We start from the raw sequence: 25,776 nt of genomic DNA, 5'->3' as shown, positions 1-25,776 counted from the left end.
CTTCCACGGTACCAACACAACTCTGACCCTGTGAGCTTAAAACCCAGATTCCCCCGCTCTAGGCCTAAAGATGGTGTCATAGGAGTGAACACTGTGGGAGATAGAGAGACAAAAGAGCATGTGGGAAAGTCGATGGCCGCCGCACCATTATTGAATGGACTCAAGAACAAGGCCTCAGAAAAGTGAATAACCAAGGTTACACCGGCCAGCAAAGAACAACCAGGAAAACGTTTACAAGAAAAGCTCTGTATGTAAACGAGGGACTTAAGGATAATTCCTCACCCAGAGGAGATCAAAGAGCCCCAAAATTGGCATCCTAGTCTGAGGAGAAATGTTCGAAACACAGGCACATGTAAGGATTACCCAGACGAGATGAGCCAGTTCAGGACAGTTATCTTGGGAACCGAAATAGACTTACTCAGGGGTAAATGTGTCTGATATACAAAGTCTTCAATCCAGTGTAACAATGGGTGAAGAGCAGTCACAGAAGGTCCCGAACAATAATAGCCAGAGCACACTCATTGGAACTTCAAGATGCACCTGTGGAACAACGACCAAGAACAAAAGTCTCTGCCACCAACATGCAGAGCCCTGTACCAGGGTGAGCAGGTGGAGCTGGAGAACCCCGACCAGCAGCTCCTGAGGTGAACGTGACAAAAACATTGGAAACAAGGTGAGAAAAGTGGAGGAATCTTCGTCAACTAAGAAATGTTGCACTAAGCACGTAGAACGTCTGGTGAGAAGAGTTATGATTTTATTTAAGGAGAGATCATTGAAACTTCTTGTGAAGGAACAGGCATTCAAACAGACACATCTCCGTGGCAACAGAAGGATCTAAACTTTAACCTTCTGTCTGGGAGTCTGAGATCTTAATCCTTTTTTGTATGTTACTACGATGGCATTATCTCACAGAGAATGCACCAGTCAAACTGAGTGATAAGAGGAGCAAAGGGGGTCTGTGACTCAGGAGCTCACAGGCTGAAGATGAGGTGGGCCGGTGAACCCTCACCTTTCCCCAGATGCCAAAGTCCAACCTAACCATGGAAATAATTAAAAATGTCGGACGGATAGACCCCGCTCTCAGATGGGACGGAAAAAGAACATTCATCCTTTTGTTAGAGAGAACAGAGAAACCTACTGTGTGTGAACTGACTGCTCCATGGGGAAATAGGACTAAAACATACAGGGTGGAAGTCAGAAACTGCAACCACTAGCACACAGGCAAGCCTCCCCTGTGAAATGAGCAGATCCATAAGAGAAGCCAGGAGTCAAGAGAAAACCCTCCAGCTGGAGATTATGATTCAACAGTCCTTTCAGCAGACCAATGGCAAAAAACGACTCACATACACATAGCAGACCCAAACATGCCAACACGTGGGAACAGTTAAGGAGAACTAGAGAAAGAGGAAACTGAGAAGAAAGGCCATCTTTGGCTCCCCTATCTAAAATGAGCGTATGGACACCCAATGAGTAATAACAACTAGGCCATAAGTTATAGAGATGCACATTTAGGCTGGAGGCTTTTATGAAAATCGCAGACGATACACTGTTAGAAAGGGAGACTCACTGGTCATGCCAAGATTGACCCTGTTATACCCCCATAACCACCAGATCACTGTGAGTGTCATCCATATTGCCCTGACAAGACTTATGCAATTCTCTTTTAGTTTGTTCACTTGCACTGGACTTAAACCCAAGGCCTCAAGATAACCACCTCTCTGAAAGACAAGACATTAAGCCATTAAGCCATTCCTGACAAGCTGATAGCATATAATACCATGGGAACAGTAGGCTCAGGAACCACAATAGAATCCCACTTTCTGCTGACCAGACTAAATATGAGTGCATTAGGTTGCTTTACTATTTAACTTTTTGTTCCGAGGGATCTTCAGATTTTTTTTACTGAGGTCCACATTCCCTTGGTCAAGTGCTGAAACCTGGACTAGAACTATCGGAGATCCAAGTTTCTCAGATAGCAGCAGCTGCTTGCTAGGCAGCGACAGTAAATAGAAACAATACAGGAGGAACCTCGACTGATCAAGGATGAACCACCAAAGAAAACAAATTTGCGAAAGAGCAGAAGCTGGTAGTGCTATACTTGGAGGTGTATGAAGTAGCCCTGCCTTGCAAATGCCACTGCAGTCGGTGAAGCAGGGTCCATCAGGCATGGTCATTCTATCATTCGGCCTCTGATCCATCACCGTAGTATAATGGCCACATCCTGTCAACAGTGCCGAGGTCCAGTGCAGAAACCTGCTGATCATAGCCGCCCTGGGCACAAGCAGACACATTTCCACAGCATCCTATGCCGCCACACGTCCCGATCATTCAACCTGGAAACAGTGCCTTCTTGAGGTATTTTGGGGCTTTTGGCTTGGGCATGTTTTGGGCTCCCTATTTGCAACATGTAGACACGAAACTCAAATACGACCGCGGATGGTAAATAGGGCAGAGGAGGCTGAGACAGAAATACCATGTAGTCAGTCAGAAACGCCTGCCATTGCCACACCTTTTCACAGACAGCAAAATGCTATTGAAGACATCTTCAGTGATATCAGGGAGAGGCGCCGAGTTACTGGTTTCGCCTCTACTTCTTCTAGTAATTATTGGAGGTGTTTGTAATGGAGCTGATAAGAGCACAATAACACAGTTACCTGTGTTTTTGCTGATGCACTTTGTTGCCACCAGCATCCTATTGAAGGGTCTTGGTGTAGACAGAGAACAACAGACATAGAAGAGAGACTTGATTGTCAACCCAAGTACACAGAAGTAATTGAAAAGTGCTAGATATCTGATAGAGCGCATACAGCACTCTAATTGTAGGGGTACATCATATTGATGGTTTAAATGCACCTACACATGTTTTAGTATCACTCTGTATCATGTTTTAAATGCATTTATTCTACACGTTACCCAAGCAATGTAATGTGCATGTTGTATTGAATTCACATGTAATAAAAGACTTCAATATGTCTATATGCACCTCTTTAGGGAGACAATATATTCATAGTAATGTAATCGTGTGTGTTAAGTTGCCTGCAGTCTAGGCCCGAGCTGCAGGGTGTTTACAGTTTCGCTTCCTCAGCTACTGTAGAATTAATTAAATGTATCTTTGTTCGTGCTAGAACAGTATGTTTCCATCCCCTTGAAGGTAGATGGAATGCATCCTCATTATTTTAGTTTAATGAGATAACTGGAATGTCTTTGAACAACGTGAGAAGCAAGAAGGGAGGATATCGTCTGTACCTGGCCTATCTACACTCCAAGGCCAAAAGAAGTAAAGAAGATTTAATTGAAGAAGTCATGGAAAACTACTGGTGTGTTGGAGAAATGAAATAGGTTATCACGTGACACAGGCAGGAGAGGGCTGAATTCATCCTTTTTTTTATGCACAGGGACTGAAAAATCAGACTTCTAGATTTTCGTAGAAGGGAGAGCACCTTAAGAACTAGCTCCAGAGCCTTAAGCTATTTGACCCTTTTGACGTGAGTACTTCTAAGGAAGTCTACACGTACTGACACCTTTGAGAACTGAGATAGGGGAGTCAACTAGAATTATCATTCATGAGAGCAGTGTAGGGAAAGGAATTTCATGCTTTCTTTCCTAATGAAAAGGGATCTGGACTCCGCCTCCATCTTGGGTTGTGTATTAATCTTGGAATTGATAGTTTTGTGTCTCTTTTGCCGAATCAATTATATGCACAGATTTGGCTCTTTAATAATTTTCCTGTACCTATATTCATTAATTTTGCAGTGTGTCTATATCCAATTATCTTTGGCTTTATAATAAAAATCCATAAATGGAATTCGGAGTATGTGATCTAGAGCATGACTGCATTGTAAGTATACTTTTGATGTGTTTCTTCCCCTCAACAACTTTTAGAAGGCAAATAAAAGACCATTGTATCTGAGCTTGGATGGTAAAGGCAAGGCTCAAGTTTGGCTTAACCATATCTAATATAAAAGTTTGATTTAAATTCAGAAAAATGTAGGGTAAAAGAAATTATCTACACTTTTTATGTACAAACTGAATGTTCTGAACCTTTTTCAGTTACGTTTGTTGATATTATTTTATTTATAATGTGTACTCAGTCAAGTGTAATTACTTCCTGACACTTCAGCAGTGGAGGCCTCTTCGTGGCAGTGATGCGTAAAGAGGCTGCCTGTGGGTAAATCGTTCCAGTCTGCTGCTCGTCAATGGATATAACAAGTGTACGGAGGGTATAGGTTTATGCCGATTGTGCTCTCCTAGTTATGCAGTGATTGTAAGGCACAGAGTTGCATGGTTAAGGTAGCATGTGGAAGTTACAGCAGTGACCTACACAGCACCAGCTTTGATGTCTGGCTGGAGAGAGGGAGTTAGTTGGGTTAAACACAGCTGACTTTAGAGAGCAAAGATGTTGACCAAGTTACATAAATGATGCAGATATCAGCTTTAGACATAAGAGCAACCCCTCTCAGTTTATACTATTACTACTACCCCTACTGCTACACTGCTGCTACTCTTCAGCACAATTGTACAGTACACATTATCCAGGGGTTTCTAGAGAGTGAATAGATCTTACTACAGGTTCAGTCTTCAGGCAGGTAATGTATCCCTCAGTTACACAGGCCTTACAGGCTCAGGCATCGATCCCTTCACGTAGAGATGATACAGGATGAAGCCTCAGACCTCGCCCAATGGTTACAGAGGTTCCACGTGCTTAGTCTTCAGAAAGCAGAGCTACGGTACGTTGAAAAGGTTTCTAGAAGCAGCAACCATCACCTTCATGCATAGAGAACCCAGTGGTGTCAGGCAGACAAAAAACCCATTGTGTTACAGTGATTTACCAGGCCTGGGCTGTAGAGATCAAGCATATCCTGAAATGTAGAGGCGGACTTCAGACAGCACAGCGGTCCTAAAAGCCAGGTCTCACAAATTTGCTTTTGCCACAGCAAACATTTGAAATTCTATCCACCTCACATTATGAGCCAAGTCATGTTTACTGAATATTCAGATGCTATTAACGATGAGCCGCAGCAGGTAAGAGCGGTGAGGCCGGGTATGGGTGATTTCGAGAGATGATGACGAGGAGAAATTAATTATTTATTCAATTTTCCCTCCGCGTCATCTGTCGAAATCCACCCCCGGCTCACTGCTCTTACCTGCACGGGCCGCGGCAGTTAATGGCGTGGTTTTTCAATGAACGATGGCTTCACTTTTCCTGTGTACTGCCTTGTTGGTTCATTTTATTTCCATTGAGTATGGCATGTCCTCTTTTGAATATTGAGATGAAATGGCGTCAAAAGCCGAGGGAATGAGAACTTTACTAAATAGATAAACCTATCAAAACATCTGAAATAGTTTTCATAGGATCAGACTGGTTGTTCTCGTTACAGAGATCTTTCACACTAAGATCTTGTATCACAGATTTCAGAGGCTGGCGCCTCATCTCAGCACAAACTCTCCAGTTACCAGGGCTTGTACCGGTTCAGGGCAAAGGGTAATATTACCTGTTCTATGGATCTCTCAGGCTTCAAGCTGCGAGTTAAGCACGTGTTACTGATTGCTGCTGACATCTGCTACAATCTTCAGGCCATGAGCCTGAATCCTAGCAGAACCAACTCAGCCTGTTGCCCTTCTACGCTTGAAAAATGGAGTACTCTTACAACAGGTAAGTGCAGAGCTTGGACAGTCCGCAAGCCAGGGTCTTGTGCAGAATAACTATTGGCCAGGTTACACTGAACTAATTGGCCCCGGCTTTGGACAGCACAGCTCTCTTTAGGTTACACATATCTCATGGGCTCCGGCCTATAGCAACAGAACTATCACTCATTATACGAGGTCTTGAAGGATGAAAGGGTGGAATACTGGTCAAAGCTCCATATACATCAATACATCCCAGAGAGAAGAGAGGTGGTGGAGCGTAGAAACAGTGGAGGGGAGAGTAAGGAAGTAAACAGGAGCGGCTCCTCCGCAATGGCGGAGGAGCATTGCCCCACTCCCTGGCAGAGCCACCAAAAGAAAAAAAAAACAATGCTTTAGCATCGTTTTATTTTTTGTTTGCCAGCTTGTGCTTGGAGTGGTGGGGCATGGGAAGGTGGAAGAGGAGTGCGTGCGCACTCCCTAAGCTCTCATGTGTGTTTGGCCGGCCGTCTCAGGCCGACCAAAACACACATGCGCACTTAGGTTTCTTCAGCCCGGTTGCATTCACCAGCCAGGCCTGAGAAACCCCCACAGACTCCCTGGTCTGAGCAGGGCGTCTTTTCATCCCGCTCAGACCAATCCCTGCGCAACTCTGCATAACAGGGATTGGCTGGGAGTCTGTCCCAGTGCCTGCAAGGACCCAGGAAGAAGCTAGCAGGAGCGATGCAATGCACGAGGCAGACGGCGGCGTCAGCTAAGTTTTGTAAATTATTATTAAACCCCCAACACTCTACCCCCTCACCCGCCCACCCTTTTGGTAGTGGTAGCCGCCACTGGAAGTGAAAGACTCTAGCTAAGACAGGCGATGAAAAGAATGAGGTGGCAGTTTGAAAAAGAGGAGAAATATTCACTGTATCGGTAAAGGAGGAAAGAGACGCAGGGGCAGCAAGTGAAGGAGGGAGATAAGGAGGGAAGACGTGAAAGAGAGAGAGAGAGGTGACATAACTAAAAGTGGAAAAAGATGAGAGGTGATGAAGGGAAGAGTTAAGGAGGAAATACTTTATTGAGAAGATGGAGAGATGAAGTGAAGTAAAAGACAGGTAATGGAGGGCTGAGACTTTGGAGGGAATAGTGATGGAGGAAGGAGCTGTAGACGAGACACATGATGAAGGTGAGAGCCATCAGAGGGAAGAAAAGATGAATAGGACAGACAGTAAAGGCAGAAAGCAATGACAGTGATGAAATGATATAGCAGGAAGCTAATAAAAAAATAATCACTGAAGAATTCACTGCTGGATCCCTTGAGCAAACTCCCATGGTGGTCTGGGTTTTCTGGTTTTGAGACTCTTTGATTTAACACATTTAATAGGCAATATAGGCAGAGATGTCCAATCCTCAAGAACTGTTTCACACCACACTACGTGGGAATCCGTAATACAGATGCCACAGGGTCCTAGTTCATTTCAGCTCATAGTGAAGCACCTGAACATCTTGCCAAAGATCTATGTGGGCTGAGACGCCATAGCAAGTTCCTCGCATAGACCCTGCAAAGGGGAGGGAGCTCAGTGTTTAAGACATATCTCATTAAGACCCTGGTCACCAGGTGAGAGGTAATGGAGACACACACAAATAACAGAGTGTTACCTTACTTTTTTCCCCAGCACAAAAAAAAGTACTTTAGAATGCTGCCACCTGTGAGCAAGGTTGTGACCCTTAGTTGCATCCTATGGCAGAAGATATCCTAGTTCATTGATAATTTGGAGAATTAAAGCCCACAGAGTATTTCGTTGATTTCATCCAATTCTTTAATTCTTCCAGTTGTTCAAGATGTAAAGATACAAACTAATAGTTCTGTTACATAGAAACTCATCCAAACTTAGCCAAACATCTTAGGGACTTATTGCGAGGCCTGACACCATTGCGGATTGGAACTGCCTGACCTTAAGTCGGCAGTTCGGACAGCACTATTACGATGCGTCCGCCCATAGGGCGGTTGCAAACATGCATTCTACAATGGAAGCTTGTGCGGTGGGCGGAAACGGCCCGCAGCACAATCTTCCATTGTAAAATGGATGTTTATAAACAACCCTGCACCGTGTGGCAGGCACCATACAGTGCCTGCCACACGGTGCAGGGATGTTTAGGAGGGCACCCTAGGTGCCCCAGGCCCCATCGCGGAGGGCCAGGGGGGAAGGGGGTCCTGCTAGGGCCCCACAAAGACCCTTTCCGACAGACTTCGACATGAAGAGGCTGTTGGAAAGTGCCATCATAATCTTGACGAAAAAACAGGGGATTTTTACCTAAGCCTCTACGGATAAATTCAAACACTGAATGTTCTTTGGATAAACACAACTTTATTTGTTTACCCAGACAATCGATTTTGTCTTTGATTTATGTCAATTTATCTTGTCTTTTTGTACACAGAAAAAGAAGAACGCCATCAACCTCACATATAGCCATATGTCGAAATATATTGATTTCTTTTTGAAGCCCTTCATTTCAAAGGTTAAATCGTATCTGAGGGACACAACGGATTTTCTCACCAAGACGGAGGGGCTGGCATTCAATGAAGAGACCCAACTGATGGCAACATTAGATGTCGCCTCTTTATACACTCAAATCCCCCAGGACGAGGCACTTGAGGTGATTGAGTTGTACCTGGATCAGCGAGAAAGACCCCATAGGGTACCTACTACATTCATCGTGTCATTGGCAGAAATTACCTTACGGAGCAATTATTTTAAATTTGAGAATGAGTTCTTCATTCAGATCAAAGGGACAGCCATGGGCTGTCCTTATGCGCCGGAGCTGGCAGTGCTCTACATGGCTCAATATGAACAAAAATTCATATTCAATGACAATCCCTTTTCATGTAACATTAAACAATGGTTAAGATACATCGATGACGTCTGGCTCCTGTGGCAGGGGAGCCAGACGGACCTCGATGAATTCCATGTTTGGCTCAATTCACGTCACCGAGATATCAAATTTACCCTAAATTCCAGCAAACAAAAAATGACCTTTCTTGACGTCCCAGTAAGTGCCAGTGAAGCAAAGTTGACGGCCTCCTTGCACAAAAAGGAAACTGATCGAAACACAATTCTCCACTACCATAGCTCACATCCACAAAGTTTGAAGGAGAACTTACCATATGGGCAGCTGCTTAGGATCAGACAAAATTGTACGAATGTATCTGATTTTGAGTTTCATGCAACATCCTTTTGCAGCGAAATGGCGAAACGTGGATACCCCAAAAAACTTTTAAAGCATTCAAAAAATAGAGCTAGATTTACTCCGAGAGAGACTTTACTTAAGGTCAAGGAAAAATGTGAATCGGATAAACTGGTGTGTGTGACTACTTTTAGTCAACATACTAACCATTTCAAACGCATCATTTAAAAAAATTGGCATCTATTAGAAACTTTGGAGTATCCCCTAGCCAAACCAATTTTTGCAATGGGCAAGAATACGAGCATAGGGCAACAGCTCATCAAAGCGGATAGTTACATCCCGCCACAAAAAAGTGATTTAAGAACACAGTGGAATCTGAAACCAATATGTGGGCACCATAAATGTGGTAATTGTGTTTCTTGTTCAACCACTATTGAAGGCAGTGTGTTTACCCATAATGGCATACAGTGGAAACACCAGGTATTTACAAACTGTAAGACAAAAGATGTTGTCTATGCTGTGGTCTGTCCGTGCGACAGAGTGTACATTGGCAAAACGAGCCAGGCAGTCAATGTCAGAATAACTCAACATCGTTCCCGAATTAAAAAGAGAGTGCTGTCCGCACCAATGGTTGACCATTTCTTGGAAAAGCATCACGGTGAAAGTGAGTTTAAGTGGACAGTACTGGCCAAGATAGATGCAAAACATCAGTCCGATGTTGATAATATGCTGCTACGCAAAGAGGCGTACCTCATATTAAAATTCGACAGTGTCAACAAAGGTTTAAATACTCTCAGTGAAATAAACAGGGCTTAAGAGACAGGATCCAGTTTGGGAACTACATATCCCACAAGGCACCAGAATACGATCAAGGCCGATATGGCCCTGATTGGCTAACTAACAATCACACCCCGATGTATTCAATCCAGGCACAGCCGCGGACACCCACATCCAGAGCGGGCCGTGCAGCAGTGTGAACGCGAGAAGCCTGAATTCGAACACCGCTGGTAAGCTTTGGCTCCGCAACATGTTCACCCCCCTTGCCTTAAACACGCACGCATTTGGCTAGTGTAGTGATCCTTTCCCTTTTATCTGACAGATAAATTGCAGAAACTCGGAGCGGACTTTATGCGCCACCGGAGAACAAGAAAAGTAAGTCCCCCGAGTGCCTGCTTAAAACTTTGACACTTTAGCGGTATAGAGCCACTATTTCATTTGCTTGTTTTAAACTTAAATCCATAGACAAATAACTCGGACCACGACAAGCAACATCCGGACATAGGCAGCCCTGCCGCCGGATTAAGAAATTTCCAGGTAACATTGTTTACTGCGCTCAAAACTAGGCAACTAATTTCTGTCCCTCCAATATGCCGGTTAAACCAATCTTCGTTCTGTTGCAGCGCGGGCCCACAGCATAGAACATCTTCTTCAATGAAATAAATGCAACCTTGGATAAATCCCACACAAGGTATGCCGCCTCCCGTTATGCTATTTAACACAACAAATGGCTTGAGGAGCATTTCAATTAAAACAAACTTTTCCCTTTTTGTTTTGTAAATAGTGTCCATGGACTAGAATTATACTGCCCTGATGAGAATCCTGTGAATCAACAAACAGGATTCGAAACGCGTCGGCTTTCTATTTTGACATTTATTGTGTATTTGACATTTGAATTTGAAACGATTGATGCATTTGAACTGTTCAGCTTTTCTGATTTGGTCAGCTTGAGTGGCCAGGGGTCATATGCAAAAAGTGCTCACCCTTGAGCCTAAGTACTGATAAATGATGTGTTTTTTCCAAATCTGAAGGTTAATCTATTGTCCATGTTCCTGTTATAATCATGAGCACTCTGTGATTTAAATGTTTTCACATATTCTTGTGTTTTATTCACTTTTTGTAAATATTCACATATTTGTAATGTATTTCACATATGGCTATATGTGAGGTTGATGGCGTTCTTCTTTTTCTGTGTACAAAAAGACAAGATAAATTGACATAAATCAAAGACAAAATCGATTGTCTGGGTAAACAAATAAAGTTGTGTTTATCCAAAGAACATTCAGTGTTTGAATTTATCCGTAGAGGCTTAGGTAAAAATCCCCTGTTTTTTCATTATATTGGCCCTACCTACCCTCTTTCCCATAGGGCCTAACCACCCTTGTTCCTTGACATCATAATCTTGACGGCAGAGCCGAGCCTGGCTCCGCCATCATTCAAAGGATAATGATGTTTTCCAATGCACCAACGGGCTCCGTGAGCCCATCGGAAGCGCCGCAGACTGTCCTTCCACCCAATGCCTCTGCACGCCGCATCATAATGCAGCTGGTAGATCACAATGTAAGATGTCGGTGGGTCAGACACGGACCCACCAACATCATAATCAGCTCCTTAGCGTTTTTCTTGAGTTTACAACCGACAAGTGTTTAGCGAAATATACTGCTTTACCAAGGCTCAAAAAATTTCTTCCAATCATTTCCAATTAAATGATTAATGTCCCTTTAATAAAATGATCAGTGCAGCTGTGAACTGTTCTTCATTATGGATAATGGGGTGACCCAATACTCAACGGACCTGGGTATAATGCGGGAAGGTAAAAGAGGGTCCGCGACACATTCAACATAAACTGAATATTATTATCATCAATCATGTGTTATGCAAAAATTATAACACTGGTATATAATAACTAAGAGAAATCACTAACAACTTTAAATTGCATACGTATTATGAATGCATTTGTCAATTCAGAACACAAAAATGCAAAAGCGCCAGAGTAACCAATATCATATCTAATGCATTTATTTATAAGCTCAAAGTGCACACTTTATACAGTGGTCATGGGTTGACTGAAAGGAGCAAAGGAGGAGGAAAAGGGAGTGAATGTGTGAGGTTTTAGAAAGTGAAGGTCATAGGTTATTTAGAGCAAAACAATGTAAATCATTTAGACATTTACTGGTAAAAAGACCAGTATCAGAAGACATGTCCTGCCGTCATGAGCCACGCCGCTCCGGTGCTCATGACGAGCTCAGCTCGTCATGAGCCGTGGAACGCTCGCATGCGGGGATAATTCCCCTGCTGTGCTGAGCGTTCCACGGGAACAAGTGTGGCCGTGATGAGCTGAGCTCGTCATGAGCACAGGAGCGCCGCCTCATGACGAGCTCAGCTCGTCATGAGCATGTGAGCGCTGTGCGCGCCCCCCTCCCCTCCAGCACAGCGGGGGAATATCCCCCGCAGCAAAGGGGTTAGGCTTATAAATAAATTAATTACATATGATATTGGTTACTGTGGCGCTTTTGCATTTTTGTGTTCTAAATTAACACATGCATTCATAATATGTATACAATTTAAGGTTGTTAGTAATTTCTCTTAGGTATTATATACCAGTGTTATAGTTTTTGCATAACACATGATTGATGATAATAGTATTCAGTTTATGTTGAATGTGTCTCGGACCATCTTTTACATTCCTGTGAACTGTTCTTCTGCATCACTTCTCCCTACTCAGCATGGTACACTCTACATCTTTCCTCAGTTCTTTTCCAACTATGATCACTGTCCGTTGCTTAGAACAATCAAATCCTGTGTCCACTTTTCCTGTATACTAATTCTTGATACCCTCGATAAGTTTGCGATCCTTATTCGGTCACTGTAGGAGGACCACATGATGGCAATAACACGAGCAGGTGATTCAGTCTCTTAACCGCATCGCTGCTGCGGCGATTTTTGCGCTGTGCGGCTTTTTTAAAATAACCGCGTTCCATGACGAGCTCAGCTCGTCATCAGCACACGCCACCCGTGGGTGTTGACGAGCTGAGCTCGTCATCAGCATCGAAAGGGTTAAACAAGGCAAACCTCGTGATGTAGGACTGGGATGAGGAGAACGGATGAGGAAGTAATATTTATTTGCATGAATTTTGCACACCAGCTTTGTTTTGCAAGTGATTAGCAAGTAGGCCAGGCTCTGCTTCCCCTTGCCTCCACTCTCTGCCATCATCCATTAACTGCAACAATGAGGTACACGTGTTTCTCTGGCTTTTGATTTGCTTCTTCGCGGTAAAGCTATTTTCCCGCTAATTGGATCAGCATCATTTATCGCCGCGTACATCCTCCTGTCCTTTCGGCTGCCTAGAAGCCGATAACATAGTCTCTCTTACAGTTAGCAAGGCTTCATTGTGCAGCCCTGCTCCGTGGGAGGCAGCAGCAAGTGAATACCGTGAAGTCACACAGGTGATGGGAGGAGCATTGAAAAGTGCCCTTGGCCTGAGCCAGTGACTGACGCAGCTTGGGATCCAGGGGCGTAGCTTGGTCAGTAAGATTGAGGGGGGTTTGAGCTTCAGATTTTCCAAAAATCGGGCTGGCATATAATGTTTAAATACAGTGTATGATAAGCAGGGTGCATGAGAGAGACCAAAGGGGCAGTGTAAAGGAATGCGAATTGGTAGGAGCACTAAGAGAAAAAACACAATATTTTGTAAAATAACCAGTATTTTTGAGGACTTACAAAACAGAGAGGGCAAGAGCGTGTGTGTGTGTTTTTGTCGGTGTGTATAGAACAATATCTGGTGGAATCCTACAGACATCTCACCATACCCGACTGAAAGAGCCTGGACCCAACTATTTGTCGGAAAAGACATTTACTAGTGGGGGTGTAACACCCCAAACACCCGCCTGAAGCTAAATCCTTGTTGGGAAGTGAAAACAGGGGCCCTGTTATTCCTGTACAGAGCACAAAAAACATCAAAGCATCAGCTCTCTCAGGGGAGTTTTATGTCGCTCCTCCTCAACTACATCCAGGGGCGGCTCCTCCATGTGGACGGAGGAGCGTCGCCTACTGCTTTCTTGCAGTACGAGAAGCAGAAACATAAAATGGTATTATAAATACCATTTTATGTTTCTGCTTCTGGCAGTGCGAGAAAGCAGAAGGGTTTGGATGGGGGCGGGCAGTTGGGCGGTTCTGCTCTAGGGCAGGGGAGGAGTGGCTTGCCCAATGTTGTGGGCGGTGACTGTTTGGTCGGCCCTCTGAGGCCGACCAAATCAGTCATGCTCACTCTACTTTTTCTTCATGTAGGCTGCATGCAGCTACATGGAGAAAATGGCCTCCCCATAGACGCCTGTGTAGTCAGCATCCCAACCAATCACAACGCTGTGATTGGCTTAGGGGAGGGGAGGGAGACTGCCTGCTTCCTGTTCCTGCGGAGGCAGTGAAGCAGGAGCAGACCCAGCAGTGAAGATGTGGGACCCGGGAAAGGTATATTTTTTTTGTCGTTTTTTTTAACCCCTACCTCCCCGCGTGACCCCCGTTCCTTCTCGACCACTCTCCCATACCACGCGACCTCCCGCCCGTCCCAACACCCCAGGCAAACCCACGCCCACCCGTGAGCCATGCCGGCCGTAACTTACTACATCTCCCCTGAAGTCACCAGTAGAACAGATCAGGTGGTAGCTGTCCATATTCGGAAGGGCAAGAAAAAGTCATCACTGTTAGAATACATTACTTCAATCAAATTAATTAATTAGAATTAACAAGAAGTATTACATTGTACATACTGAGTTCACGGAAGTACTGTTGACACCGACAGGTTACTTGTCACATGATTATGACTCTTTCCATTCATTTCCAGTGCTGTGCAGAATCGCAGAGCTTTGTTAACGCGCAGTACATGTAGTTCAAGCAAGAGCTTCGAGTAGTATATGCATTTCTCATAAATATTGTCCTCAAGTAAATTGGTTTTTGGCTATGATTGACCACCAAGTTTCCCAACAAAAATTGTTGCAAGCCAGAAGCAAGTATCTCAACTCCACACTGTGATAAATGCATGTGCTAGAATAGGTGACACAATCACTAGTCACACAAAAAAAGTGCAGTTAGTGAAAAAACTCTACGAGCGACAGGTAAACTCTGTAAGGAGTTCTGTGGGATATTACGCTTGTTAAATAGAAACTAGCGCAGTCCTAATTTTCTCCATAAGGAAATTACACTAAATAAACCAAATTATGTTTGGCGCCCTAAATTACCATGGATTATTTTCACTCACTCCAGTACTTTTCCACACTGGCATCTTGTCATGGCACATTGATCATACCCCGCTTGATAACGGTTACACAGAGTTAGACATCTACATTGTCCTAAGTCACTAGAAACATGTGGCTATTGACTACCGGTAATCCTCCGACTGAAATACCAGGTGCCGGTGGCAAGCGAGTGTGATGCACGATGTAAAATGAGGCATGTGGGCTGATCACAAGGGCTATTGTGTTTAGCAACATTTCTGTTCATAATATTCTCTCGCACAAAACTTCTGTGCTTGCAAGAACTTTGATCAGTGGTCATCTTGACCTTTGTCCACACTCATGATTTCTGTACATGACGAGCAGCGCCTCAGGCACGGCATCAGTTCTGCGGCGACAGGCATACCGAAGTCAATCCTTGCGGCAACAGGCATACGGAAGTCAATCCTTGCGGCGACAGGCATACCGAAGTCAATCCTTTCTCCGCTTTTCTGGCTCAGCTATCATTTTGTGGGTTTGGCGTCTTTCTTGGTTGTGTTCCAGCTGTGAGATGCCCCTTCGCAGTCGGCCATCTTTTGCAGATGCAGATATTTGACTGTTCTACTCCCTTGTGTACCGGTCCCACTGCATTATACTGTCCTATTGGGCAAATCCCAATTATCTGCCCCTTTCACAATTGGCGGTTTTGCAGGTCTAAGATCATGTGGGTCCTTCTGTGATTAGTGGAAATGTTGCTCTGCTGCAAGGTCCTGACTTCAGCAAGCACACATCTTTTAAGTGGGAAAGGAATATACCAATCACTGCCCCTTTCTTCTTGATGCCCGATATGATTTAGCGCTTGGGATCATGGTAGCCACATTTCAAAACTCAAAAACATGCAGGCAACTGAAAACATTTTTTAATGGATTTTCTTTTCACAAGCAAATGGTACAAGTTTTGCTCTTTTCCGCTATAACACAAGTACATTCACTTTTCTTTAGTCATGTTTTCATGTGGAGAAGTGTGGCTCAATGGTTAGAAGAGGCAGACCATGAAGCAGAGGTCAGACCCGGGACCAGGGTTCAATTCCCGATGCGGCAGGGACTTGAGCCCAAAATGTCCACGGACTCGATAATTCTCGCTTCGGTACCTGCTCGAATCACGGGTTCACACTCTGCAACACCGGGCAATAGCTTGCTTAATCTCCACTATGGCCCCCGCAGCGGGATGCCTGGCTTTCACCTTGGGGGTGCCCAGTACGGGTTATCTCACAGGGAAAAACCAGGACGGGTTCCCAAAGCAAGTGCTTAGAAACCGTTGGTGATAATGCGCTATATAAATATCAATTACAATTACAACAAAACCTCCATCTTTTGAACTGTTGTGAATTGAAGTTGCGTTTTACTTCACCTGAGTTGAACAGTGTTTCCACTTACGTAAGTGCGGGTTGTGCCAGTTTAGGAATTCTGGCACTGGTGTTTACCAAGTAGACAATCTTGGGCACCATTTTACGCAGTATAGCTTAAACATAAACTCCACCGAGCTCATTTGTGTACCTCTTCCAGCGTTAGAGCCAGATCATGTTATGTTGTTGAAACTAGAAGAATTTGTGTTAGTACCTAGTTGCATAGTATGGCCCTTGTGGAATTGGAGAAGCCTGTCGCCCAAACTGCCGCGGAGCTCCTAGTGGCAGAAGCCTCACTCAGGCTGGTGCAATGTCAATGTTGCTGTTCAAGCAGAAGAAGCATCATTCTTGCTCCTATGCACATCTGCTCGATCAGGTCCTAGATTCTCCATTGTTCATTAAATGTATGCAGGACCGTAGAACCCCGAGGGTTTAATCATGAACCTGGATAGAGGGGGATCTTACCTCGGAAAATATTATGTTCATGACATTTTTAGAAAGAAAAAGCCACAAACATGCACTTTATCCTATTTTTTTGGGGGGAGGGAGAGGGGGCTGAATGTTGTTATATTTATCCTATTTTCTCAGGCCCCTCTAGATTCAACCATTAACGCTTGGTAACTTTAAAACCCCCAACATGTAGGGAAAAAGTACTCGAGCTGCCTTGGATATCTTTTGTGAAAAAAATGATCAAGGCATAAGTGCAGACTGCCACAAATGTAAAATAAGAAGAGTTGAGCACCGAAGGGGTTACACCTCCAGCCTCCCCTGCTGACTGTCTGTGGTTCACTTTCAATGGCATGGCCAGGGCTCTGTGCATTATTTTCCATAGTAATGAAATAAATTAGTGGACCCTTCTGCATCGAAACAGAATAACCCGCATGGTCTAGTGGGTACCAGACCGCATGGCGTAGGCGCATGTTCAATATACCCGATGCTATTCATGCATCTTCCCTCATCGCTTGGCTGAAGTCTTCATTCTACCTAAAGCTTTTAACAACCAATCCAGATTTAACCTAAACATATTTCACCATCAATAACCACCTATAAGTTCTTATTCTGTGGCTTCACATAATTTTCTATCTAGTCCAAATGCTTTTCTCTGGTTTCCCCTTTTATTCCCTCCTCCCCCAGGAACCCAACACTCTCTTTTAGTCTCTTCCTGTCATTCTTCCTGTGTCCCTACCTATATCTATATTTTACATTACAGTATTCTTACATTCTTGGTCCTACGCATTACACCACGACTGTTCAGACTTACTCCTGTGAGTCCCTCCAGATTTCAGTCATTCTGCTTGTTTTTGGTCCATGGTCTCTTTATCCCTCCTTTGGCCTTTACCTTTGTTCCTCACCAGAGTCTCTCCCAAACGCACATCTACGAGCCTCACCGGTCACTATCCATTCCCTCGGTCATTCGCTCACCTCGACACCTCATTCTGCTCGTCAGTATTGATTGAAGGGGCTATCCCTATCCTGTCCTCCTTGCCTCATGGCCTTCCCTGGACAAGAGGCTTTGGTCTGTGACGCTCTGACTGAGCACTCGGTGTCCATTCGGCATCTACCTTTGGTACACGGGGGGGCGCTAAGGGGGTCAGCAGTGCAGCTCCTTCGAGAATGCCTTCTGTATTGCAAGCCTTGCTCTTTGCACGGGTGCTGTTTTATGTTGAATTGAACCACCCCTCGCCAGAGTCCTCTCTCTGTGTCCTCCACGAGTATGTGCAACAGTAGGCCTCCCACCTTTGAGTGGCCCATCCATACTGGAAAGACAATCTGCGTAATTGTAAAGAAACCTGCTATTCTTTTTTAAAAACTCACTATGCACAACTTGGAAATATCATCAACCTAAAGTCGAACAATAAAGCCTGTAAATACCATCAGCCTAGAGTCACATTAGGCTAAGTTTCAAATAGCAAATCTTGTGAATCCCATCAGCCTAGGGTTCAAAGAACAAAGCTTGCAATACCATTCCTCTAGTGCCCAAAGAACAAAGCCTGTAAATACCATCAAGCTGGGGTCCAGACAACAATATCCCATTAACCTTGGAAAGCTTCTGGGAGACCCCCAAGTGCCTCCTGAAGAAGAACAGAGACAGTTGTTTTTGTAAGACCATGGCATGCCATGGATCCCACAGGGATAACACAATGATGCTTCTTCTGGGATCCACCGACACATCACACAGGTGCAGAAAACACCAACATTCAAGTTGAGAAACAGCAGTACACACATCAGTGCGATCTGTGCACTATGAAAACGACAGGTGCAGATCCTGGCAAGAAATGTAGTTATTACACTACATGAATATTTTAATTCACTAGTCAATGCAAACCTAATTGAGTCATGATTTAACGATTCGGAGTTTGTGACCTGCTATGATGCTGCTTCATGCATGGATAGGAACTGTGATATCTGAATTAAGGTTATTACCAAAGACTGCTCCACTTCACTGCTTCTGCCAGCAGAAACTGAGAGACTGCCCCTCGCTTGCCAACAGGCGTGGGCCTCCAACATAACTATTTCTCTGTTTCTTAATGATTCAATTTCACTATATTGCTCTGATTATTTCTAAATATTGAATTTGTTTTTTGCAAATAATTAATTATCCAGTGGAGGTCTGTTCAGATGCAAAGTCATACGCTCAAAGCTTTAGAATACCAATCTGTAGATCCAGTAATTGAAAATAGTTCATTGCTAACCACATAAACCTGTTTCCTGCAAAAAGAAATATGGCTCAAGTGCACCAACTTTAAAAAACAGCACAGACGCCCACAGGAAAAAAAAACGATTTAACTGCCGTGTTCTGCTGCATGTCTCTTTCTATTAAAAACGTGGTGAAGTAGTGTCTGCAGGTGACTCACCAGGGGGCACACACTGACGGGCGAGGGGCAGTTATTAAAACATAGCTGGCATGAGCACAATACAAGTGGCACACTTTTAAAGTATTAACGTCTTTTCATGTAAGTTTAAGGTATACTGCATTTTACAATACACGTTACCAACAATAACCAATACATTAACCACTAACCATCGGTTCTGAAGTAGCGTACTACCCGCCAAAAACACCTCAGTGCCTCGTCATGGCAAGCAAGTGCTATATAAAGGAAATTAGTATACAATACAACCTTATACACAAACTAGTTGTCTCTGGGGGCCAAACATTAAGTGCACAAAAGATTATCAGCATGGTGTTCTGACATTTAAATTTAATACAAAATCATTGATTGTTGGTACATAGGGTTTTGTTATGGCATGTGCCAGATCTACTTTTCACTTCTAATTAAAAAAAAATTATGAATTGCGATTACCAGCATAATATGACATGTCCTTTGCATAGAATTCAAATAATCCCACTGCAAAGGATTTTCCTGCATTGGACAGTAAAGGTAGCACTAGAAGCAGCATTATAAATAATAATAAAAATATTATATTTTTCTGTTTGCTTTCTCTAGTAAAACGTACCCAAAATATAACACGAAACATTCAGACGGCAATAAATTGCTAAATAGATGAAAATGGAAAAAAGGCATGTTTACGTAAAAAAAGTGAAAAAATTAAAATTAATAATAGAAAAAAAAGAAGTAAGCTATGTGCTATAGAACATAGAGCTAATGGGTGATGGGGTTTATACAATTAATTCCTTAGTCATTAGAATGTGGCGGATGGAGTAAAGGCAGAAGATTTTACATCCACCACCCTGCCTTTACTCCACCCACCAATTTTAGAGTGAAATTGCAGCCATTTAATTAATTGTATTGGTCTGTATGAACTGCCATCACAGTGGTTCATACAAAGCCATTTAACATTTTGTTGTGCATCTGTCATTGATGACGGACACTTACACCAAACTTTTGGATCACTGAAATAATATCGAGCCCATTAATATCGAGTTACAAAAATATCGATGAGAAAATATCGAGGGACAAAATATCGAGTTTCTATCTTTATACAGGTAAGTACAAAAATATCGACTCTAAAATATCGACTGTAAATAATATAGACTGTCAAAATATCGTTTTTTTTATATGTCTTTAAATTAAGTTAAAACTAATATAATAATAAATATATTTAATATAAACTTAGTTAAAATGATTAAATAAATGTAATATTAATAAATAATGTAAATTACAAAAATATATAACAAAAATAATAAATATATATATATATATACATACATATTATTAACTAAACATATATAATATTTTTATCGTAGCATAGCAAAATGGTTACAATGTATTGTAACGACTATAGTGAATTCAACAGTAGAGAAACGCTGGATAGCGTAGGGGTAAAAATTACTATTCCCACTCTAGTGGGTGCAACAGTAGGGAAAACGTTGGATAGCGTAGGGGTAAAAATTACTATTCCCACTCCAGTGGGTGCAACAGTAGGGAAATCGTTGGATAGCGTAGGGGTAAAAATTACTATTCCCACTCCAGTGGGTGCAACAGTAGGGAAAGCGTTGGATAGCTTAGGGCTAAAAATTACTATTCCCACTCCAGTGAGTGTAACAGTAGGGAAAGCGCTGGATAGCGTAGAGGTAAAAATTACTATTCCCACTCCAAAGAGTGCAACAGTAGGGAAAACATTGGATAGCGGAGGGATTAAAATTACTATTCCCACTCCAGTAAGTGTAACAGTAGGGAAAGTGCTGGATAGCGTAGAGGTAAAAATTACTATTCCCACTCCAAAGAGTGCAACAGTAGGGAAAACATTGGATAGCGGAGGGATTAAAATTACTATTCCCACTCCAGTGGGTGCAACAGTAGGGAAAGCGTTGGATAGCGTAGGGGTAAAAATTACTATACCCACTCCAAAGAGTGCAACAGTAGGGAAAACATTGGATAGCGGAGGGATTAAAATTACTATTCCCACTCCAGTGGGTGCAACAGTAGGGAAAGCGTTGGATAGCGTAGGGGTGAAAATTACTATTCCCACTCCAGTGGGTGCAACAGTAGGGAAAGCGTTGGATAGCGTAGGGGTTAAAATTACTATTCCCACTCCAGTGGGTGCAACAGTAGGGAAAACATTGGATAGCGTAAGGGTTAAAATTACTATTGCCACTCCAGTGGGTGCAACAGTAGGGTAAGCGTTGGATAGCGTAGGGGTAAAAATTACTATTCCCACTCCAGTGGGTGCAACAGTAGGGAAAGCGTTGGATAGCGTAGGGGTTAAAATTACTATTCCCACTCCAGTGGGTGAAACAGTAGGGAAAGCGCTGGATAGCGTAGGGGTTAAAATTACTATTAATTAACAATTAACAATTTTAATTAATTTACATAATTAAATAATTATTATTAAATTACTTCCCACCCTATCCCCCTATAAACTCACAACCCTCTACAGAAAATAATTTACTAAATATTAATTATTTATCATTTAAATATTTATAATTAATTACCAATTATATTTTAATTAATTACCAATTAATAATTATTTAACAATTATTATTAATTAACATAATTAATTTTTTATTATTAAATTACTTCCCACCCTATCCCCCTATAAACGCACAACCCGCTACAGAAAATAATTTACAAAATAATAATTATTTATCAATTAAATATTTATAAATAATTACCAATTATATTTTAATTAATTACCTATTAATAATTATTTAACAATTATTATTAATTTACATAATTAATTAATTATAATAAAATTACTTCCCACCCTATTCCCCTATAAACCCACAACCCGCTACAGAAAATAATTTACTAAAAATTATTTATTAATCAATTATTATTTTTTACCAATTATATTTTAATTATTTACCAATTAATAATTAATTAACAATTATTATTAATTTACATAATTAATTAATTATAATTAAATTACTTCCCACCCTATTCCCCTATAAACCCACAACCCGCTACAGATTTATATTACACAATTATTAAAAATTATTAAAAGCTACTTTATTTTCGATTTTTTTTTTGTCTATATTCTATCTAGTCGATATTATGTCTAGTCTATATTTTTGATTCGATATTTTGGCTATTAATATCGATATTACTCGATATTTTTGTAGTCTATATTATGTCTGGTTGATATTTTGGCTAGTCTATATTTTTTACTCGATATTTTATCCAAACGATATTTTGGAATCGATATTATGTCTGTTTACCCAAACTTTTAAATGTTTTTACATTTACAAAAAAAAAGTAAAAACTAACACACCCAACACCATGGAAATGTTCTTTCATGGTGTGGGGGTCATCTTTTTATTTTTACTGTGTCTTACTGCCGGGATATTCCTAGCGTTGACAGATAGTTTAAAAAAAAAGTCATCCAACTTCCCATCCTAAATAAGAGGATGGCTTACCTTTAACGGTTTATAGTCCCTTGATACTTAGCTGGAAGGTTCACTCCAACAGAGTAAAATTAATCCATCGGTGTAAACCTTCCGCCTCTGTTGGTCCACCTGACTCAAAATTGGATGGAGAGACTGAGATATTGGTGGACAGGGTACTCCACCGCCATAGAGATGAGAACTCTTTCCACCCAGCCTTAAATTATTGAACAGCACTGACAGGGCTAAAGGGTCCTAGTAATTGTGACTACATGTGTCTCGTCTACTGATCTGCTCCAGTTCCCTGCATCAACTGACTTTGTGTGCATTTGGAAATGTTTAGAATATGTTTTATAGATTATGGTCTAGAAGCTTGTTCATCTCTTTCTAATTTTTAAACATCTTTCCTTCATTGCTTTCGTTTTGCACTCAAGATTGGTGAAAAGTATCGGAATACATGTCAGAGATACTACAGATGAGCTGTGGATATTACTTGCTGTTCAATTTCTTATCCTATATTAAGATCAGAAATTGTGTGCTACCACATTTTTCCTTCATGTTCAATTTGGAATGCAATTGACAGAGATGATGGCAGCTAAGAGCGGGAAAAGGATTTGCCTGATACCGATCTGTTTTAAGGCTGAAGGATGTGGCTGTAACTTGAAAGAATAAACAGTAATCTATTACCCACCATGCCATTTTCTGCTCAAGAATATTGATAATCTTCTTATGAGATAGGATACTATTCAAGTAGAATGAAATAAAAGCTCTTTAAATCACTCTCATGCTCACGTCACATAAAAATAAATTCCACATATTATTTCCAGATACTGGATTTGAGATCTAAAGTAGCTGCTACAAGCACAATTCGCCACTAAACCATCACCCAGTGCTACCTAACAGTGTAGAGCATAGCTTTCAAAATGCAACTCATAGGGCTCGAGAAGTCAAGTGTTCTTAAGTCCCACGTTGAAACAAGAGTGATTTGTGAAGCAGTCCTTCTCCAGCAGTGCAACTAGTATCTGGGATCACTTACACGTGCTCTACGAACTCTCCCTAGCCTTAAAGATTTAAAAAAGAGAGCTCAAGATCCTACTATTTGAAAGACACTTAAACCACTGAATATCATCACTCCTTTCTTAGTTCCCCAGCAAACTTCTGCTGATTGGGCTTGACTATTATTATCAAGCTGAATTGTTTAGAGCAACATATTGCAATTTGACACGGAAGTCTAATGCCTTATAAAGCGCTGTAATCCCCGTGACCACGTTTGAGCTATAGACAATTGCAACATTAATAAATATCAAATCAAGCTTTATTCAGTTACAACATAAACCATAAAATCACCACAATAAAACGACATTGCAATTATTAATATAAATTCATGCAAAATGTGCAAGTCTTCATGATTATTAAATGAGGGCGATAAAATCATATCCACACTCAACCATCCCTAGTATAACTCAATTTTACAGTGGCTTTAAAAAAATATGTAACATTAAAAAAAAAATCTTCAGAAAGCAATTGTAAAAACAAAAGTGCAGGTCGGAGTTGGCTAAATTCTCGTATAAGGGAACGACATACAATTGTAGGATAGGCTCAGTTAACTGGGATGGTTTCAGCATAGCATAATCGGCACGTGGGTTTCTGAATTGCTTGTTGTTCTCAGTGAATTTATCTACGTCTCATAAAATGCTCCTTCACCCAGTTGGGATCTGCCTTAACCACTCCCCCCGGATTAGCAAACAACTCATTCCTCCCTATGTTGTGCATTGATTCCTTGATGTATGTGAATCAAGGAAGGGGGAGAGCATGATCAAGAGAGAGGCAGTTTTTTAAGATCACCTTATTCAGCTTGGTTTGCCCTCTAGCCCAGATATCAACCCAGCGAAAGAGTGGGTGAATGGCCAAGGTATCATAGAGATAAATAACCCCCACTTCCTCATGCACCATAAAAGACGGGGTACTTTGAAGAACACGAAGGAGAAGTCGCTTAAAAACTTATTTTCAACAATCCGTAGTTGATTTAGTATAACATACCCCAAGATGTCACTCCTGTATAAGACTTTTTGAAAGACATTTGACCTGATATACCTGGGATAGTGCCCTAATCATTTTCCTACCAAATCTAGCGACATATCTAAATACTGCTGTGGTAACAAATATATAAAAACGAGCAATGAATAAGGTACTGAAACACTTGTGTTGCATTCAATGAAAATAGCCCTTAGATGCACCCTAGAGCGGCTATGGAGTACAACAAATATGTAAATAATTTCATACGACCATAATACAAGAAGAACAGTGTGATTGCCCTATGTAGCTTTAGTAAGAAATGCTCAGATCCTCTCAAGGCTTTTTGAGATAGTCTACAGTGGGTCTTGACATACTGCATAGGGCTCCCTGGCAGGCACTATCGGATCTTGCAGGACATGCCTCCTCTTGCACCAAAGGGTCAGCAGGAACAGGCAGGAATCTGTATGCTGCTCACTGGAAGCCCTCTCCAATGAGAGTCTTCTGGAACTGCCAGAAATTAGCCATCAATATAGAGTTAAATGTGAAACTTTCACTTTTAGCTGCTGCAGGAGCTGTTAATAGTCTACACAACAGGATAGGGTTGACGGGTATTGCGCAGGTATGTTGCATCTGCAGCAAAAATGATGTAATCAGTGTTGCTACACTAAAACATGTAGCACACTCAGTCTTACTCCTTTCCTGCTGTAAACCAGGAAACGGGTTGGTCTTCATCCCTCATAACTACATTTAAGACCACCATTCTCATTCACACATTATCATTTCAATGTTCTCTCTTTCCGTAACCCAGCTCATGCTACATTTCAGATAAGAGTTGTCGTCGGCATGTAATTGTCTGGCAATATGTAACCTGCTTTCATTTGTCTTCATTTTTAGATTGATATGTACGCCCAAAGGGACCTGAAGAAGGGCCTTCATTTGTATGGCACAGAGGGAAACGTTGGGCTGACCAATGCATGGAGCATTATTCAAACAGACGTAAGTCAACAAGATGTCATATTCAATGTTTTTGGTTTACCAGCTTTTCCAATCTTGTCCAGTTGTTTGACTCCATCTCAAGTGTTTTTAACCCGCTAAACCTCCACATTCTCAAGCATTATTAGGCATAGTAATTTCCTAGTATATGCATTCATTGGCAAGGGGGCATTGGTCTCAGTCTGGTACACCGTAATCTTTCTTACTCACTTTAGACTGCTAGCACCAGAACTGGCTGATCAAACCATCCCACGACGTAGGTCATAGGATGACTGATTTGAGTGATTGGCCAATG

The 25,776-nt window shown here is 42.0% G+C and overlaps 1 protein-coding gene across 1 annotated transcript in view; it reads left to right on the top strand.

The window, feature by feature from the left end:
* LOC147659653 (tetraspanin-4-like) overlaps nucleotides 1–25,776 on the top strand; it is a 425,072-nt gene that overhangs the window by 291,132 nt on the left and 108,164 nt on the right. The window contains exon 4 of the mRNA XM_086951575.1: nucleotides 25,383–25,484. Coding sequence (XP_086807701.1) covers nucleotides 25,383–25,484 — 102 coding nt within the window. The remainder of the gene's footprint in view (nucleotides 1–25,382; nucleotides 25,485–25,776) is intronic.

This window comes from Lissotriton vulgaris, unplaced genomic scaffold (assembly GCF_964263255.1).
Source record: "Lissotriton vulgaris unplaced genomic scaffold, aLisVul1.2 SCAFFOLD_453, whole genome shotgun sequence".
Taxonomy (NCBI): domain Eukaryota; kingdom Metazoa; phylum Chordata; class Amphibia; order Caudata; family Salamandridae; genus Lissotriton; species Lissotriton vulgaris.
Note: the sequence above shows the minus strand (reverse complement) of the source record. Positions and strands in the feature narration are given on the sequence as shown.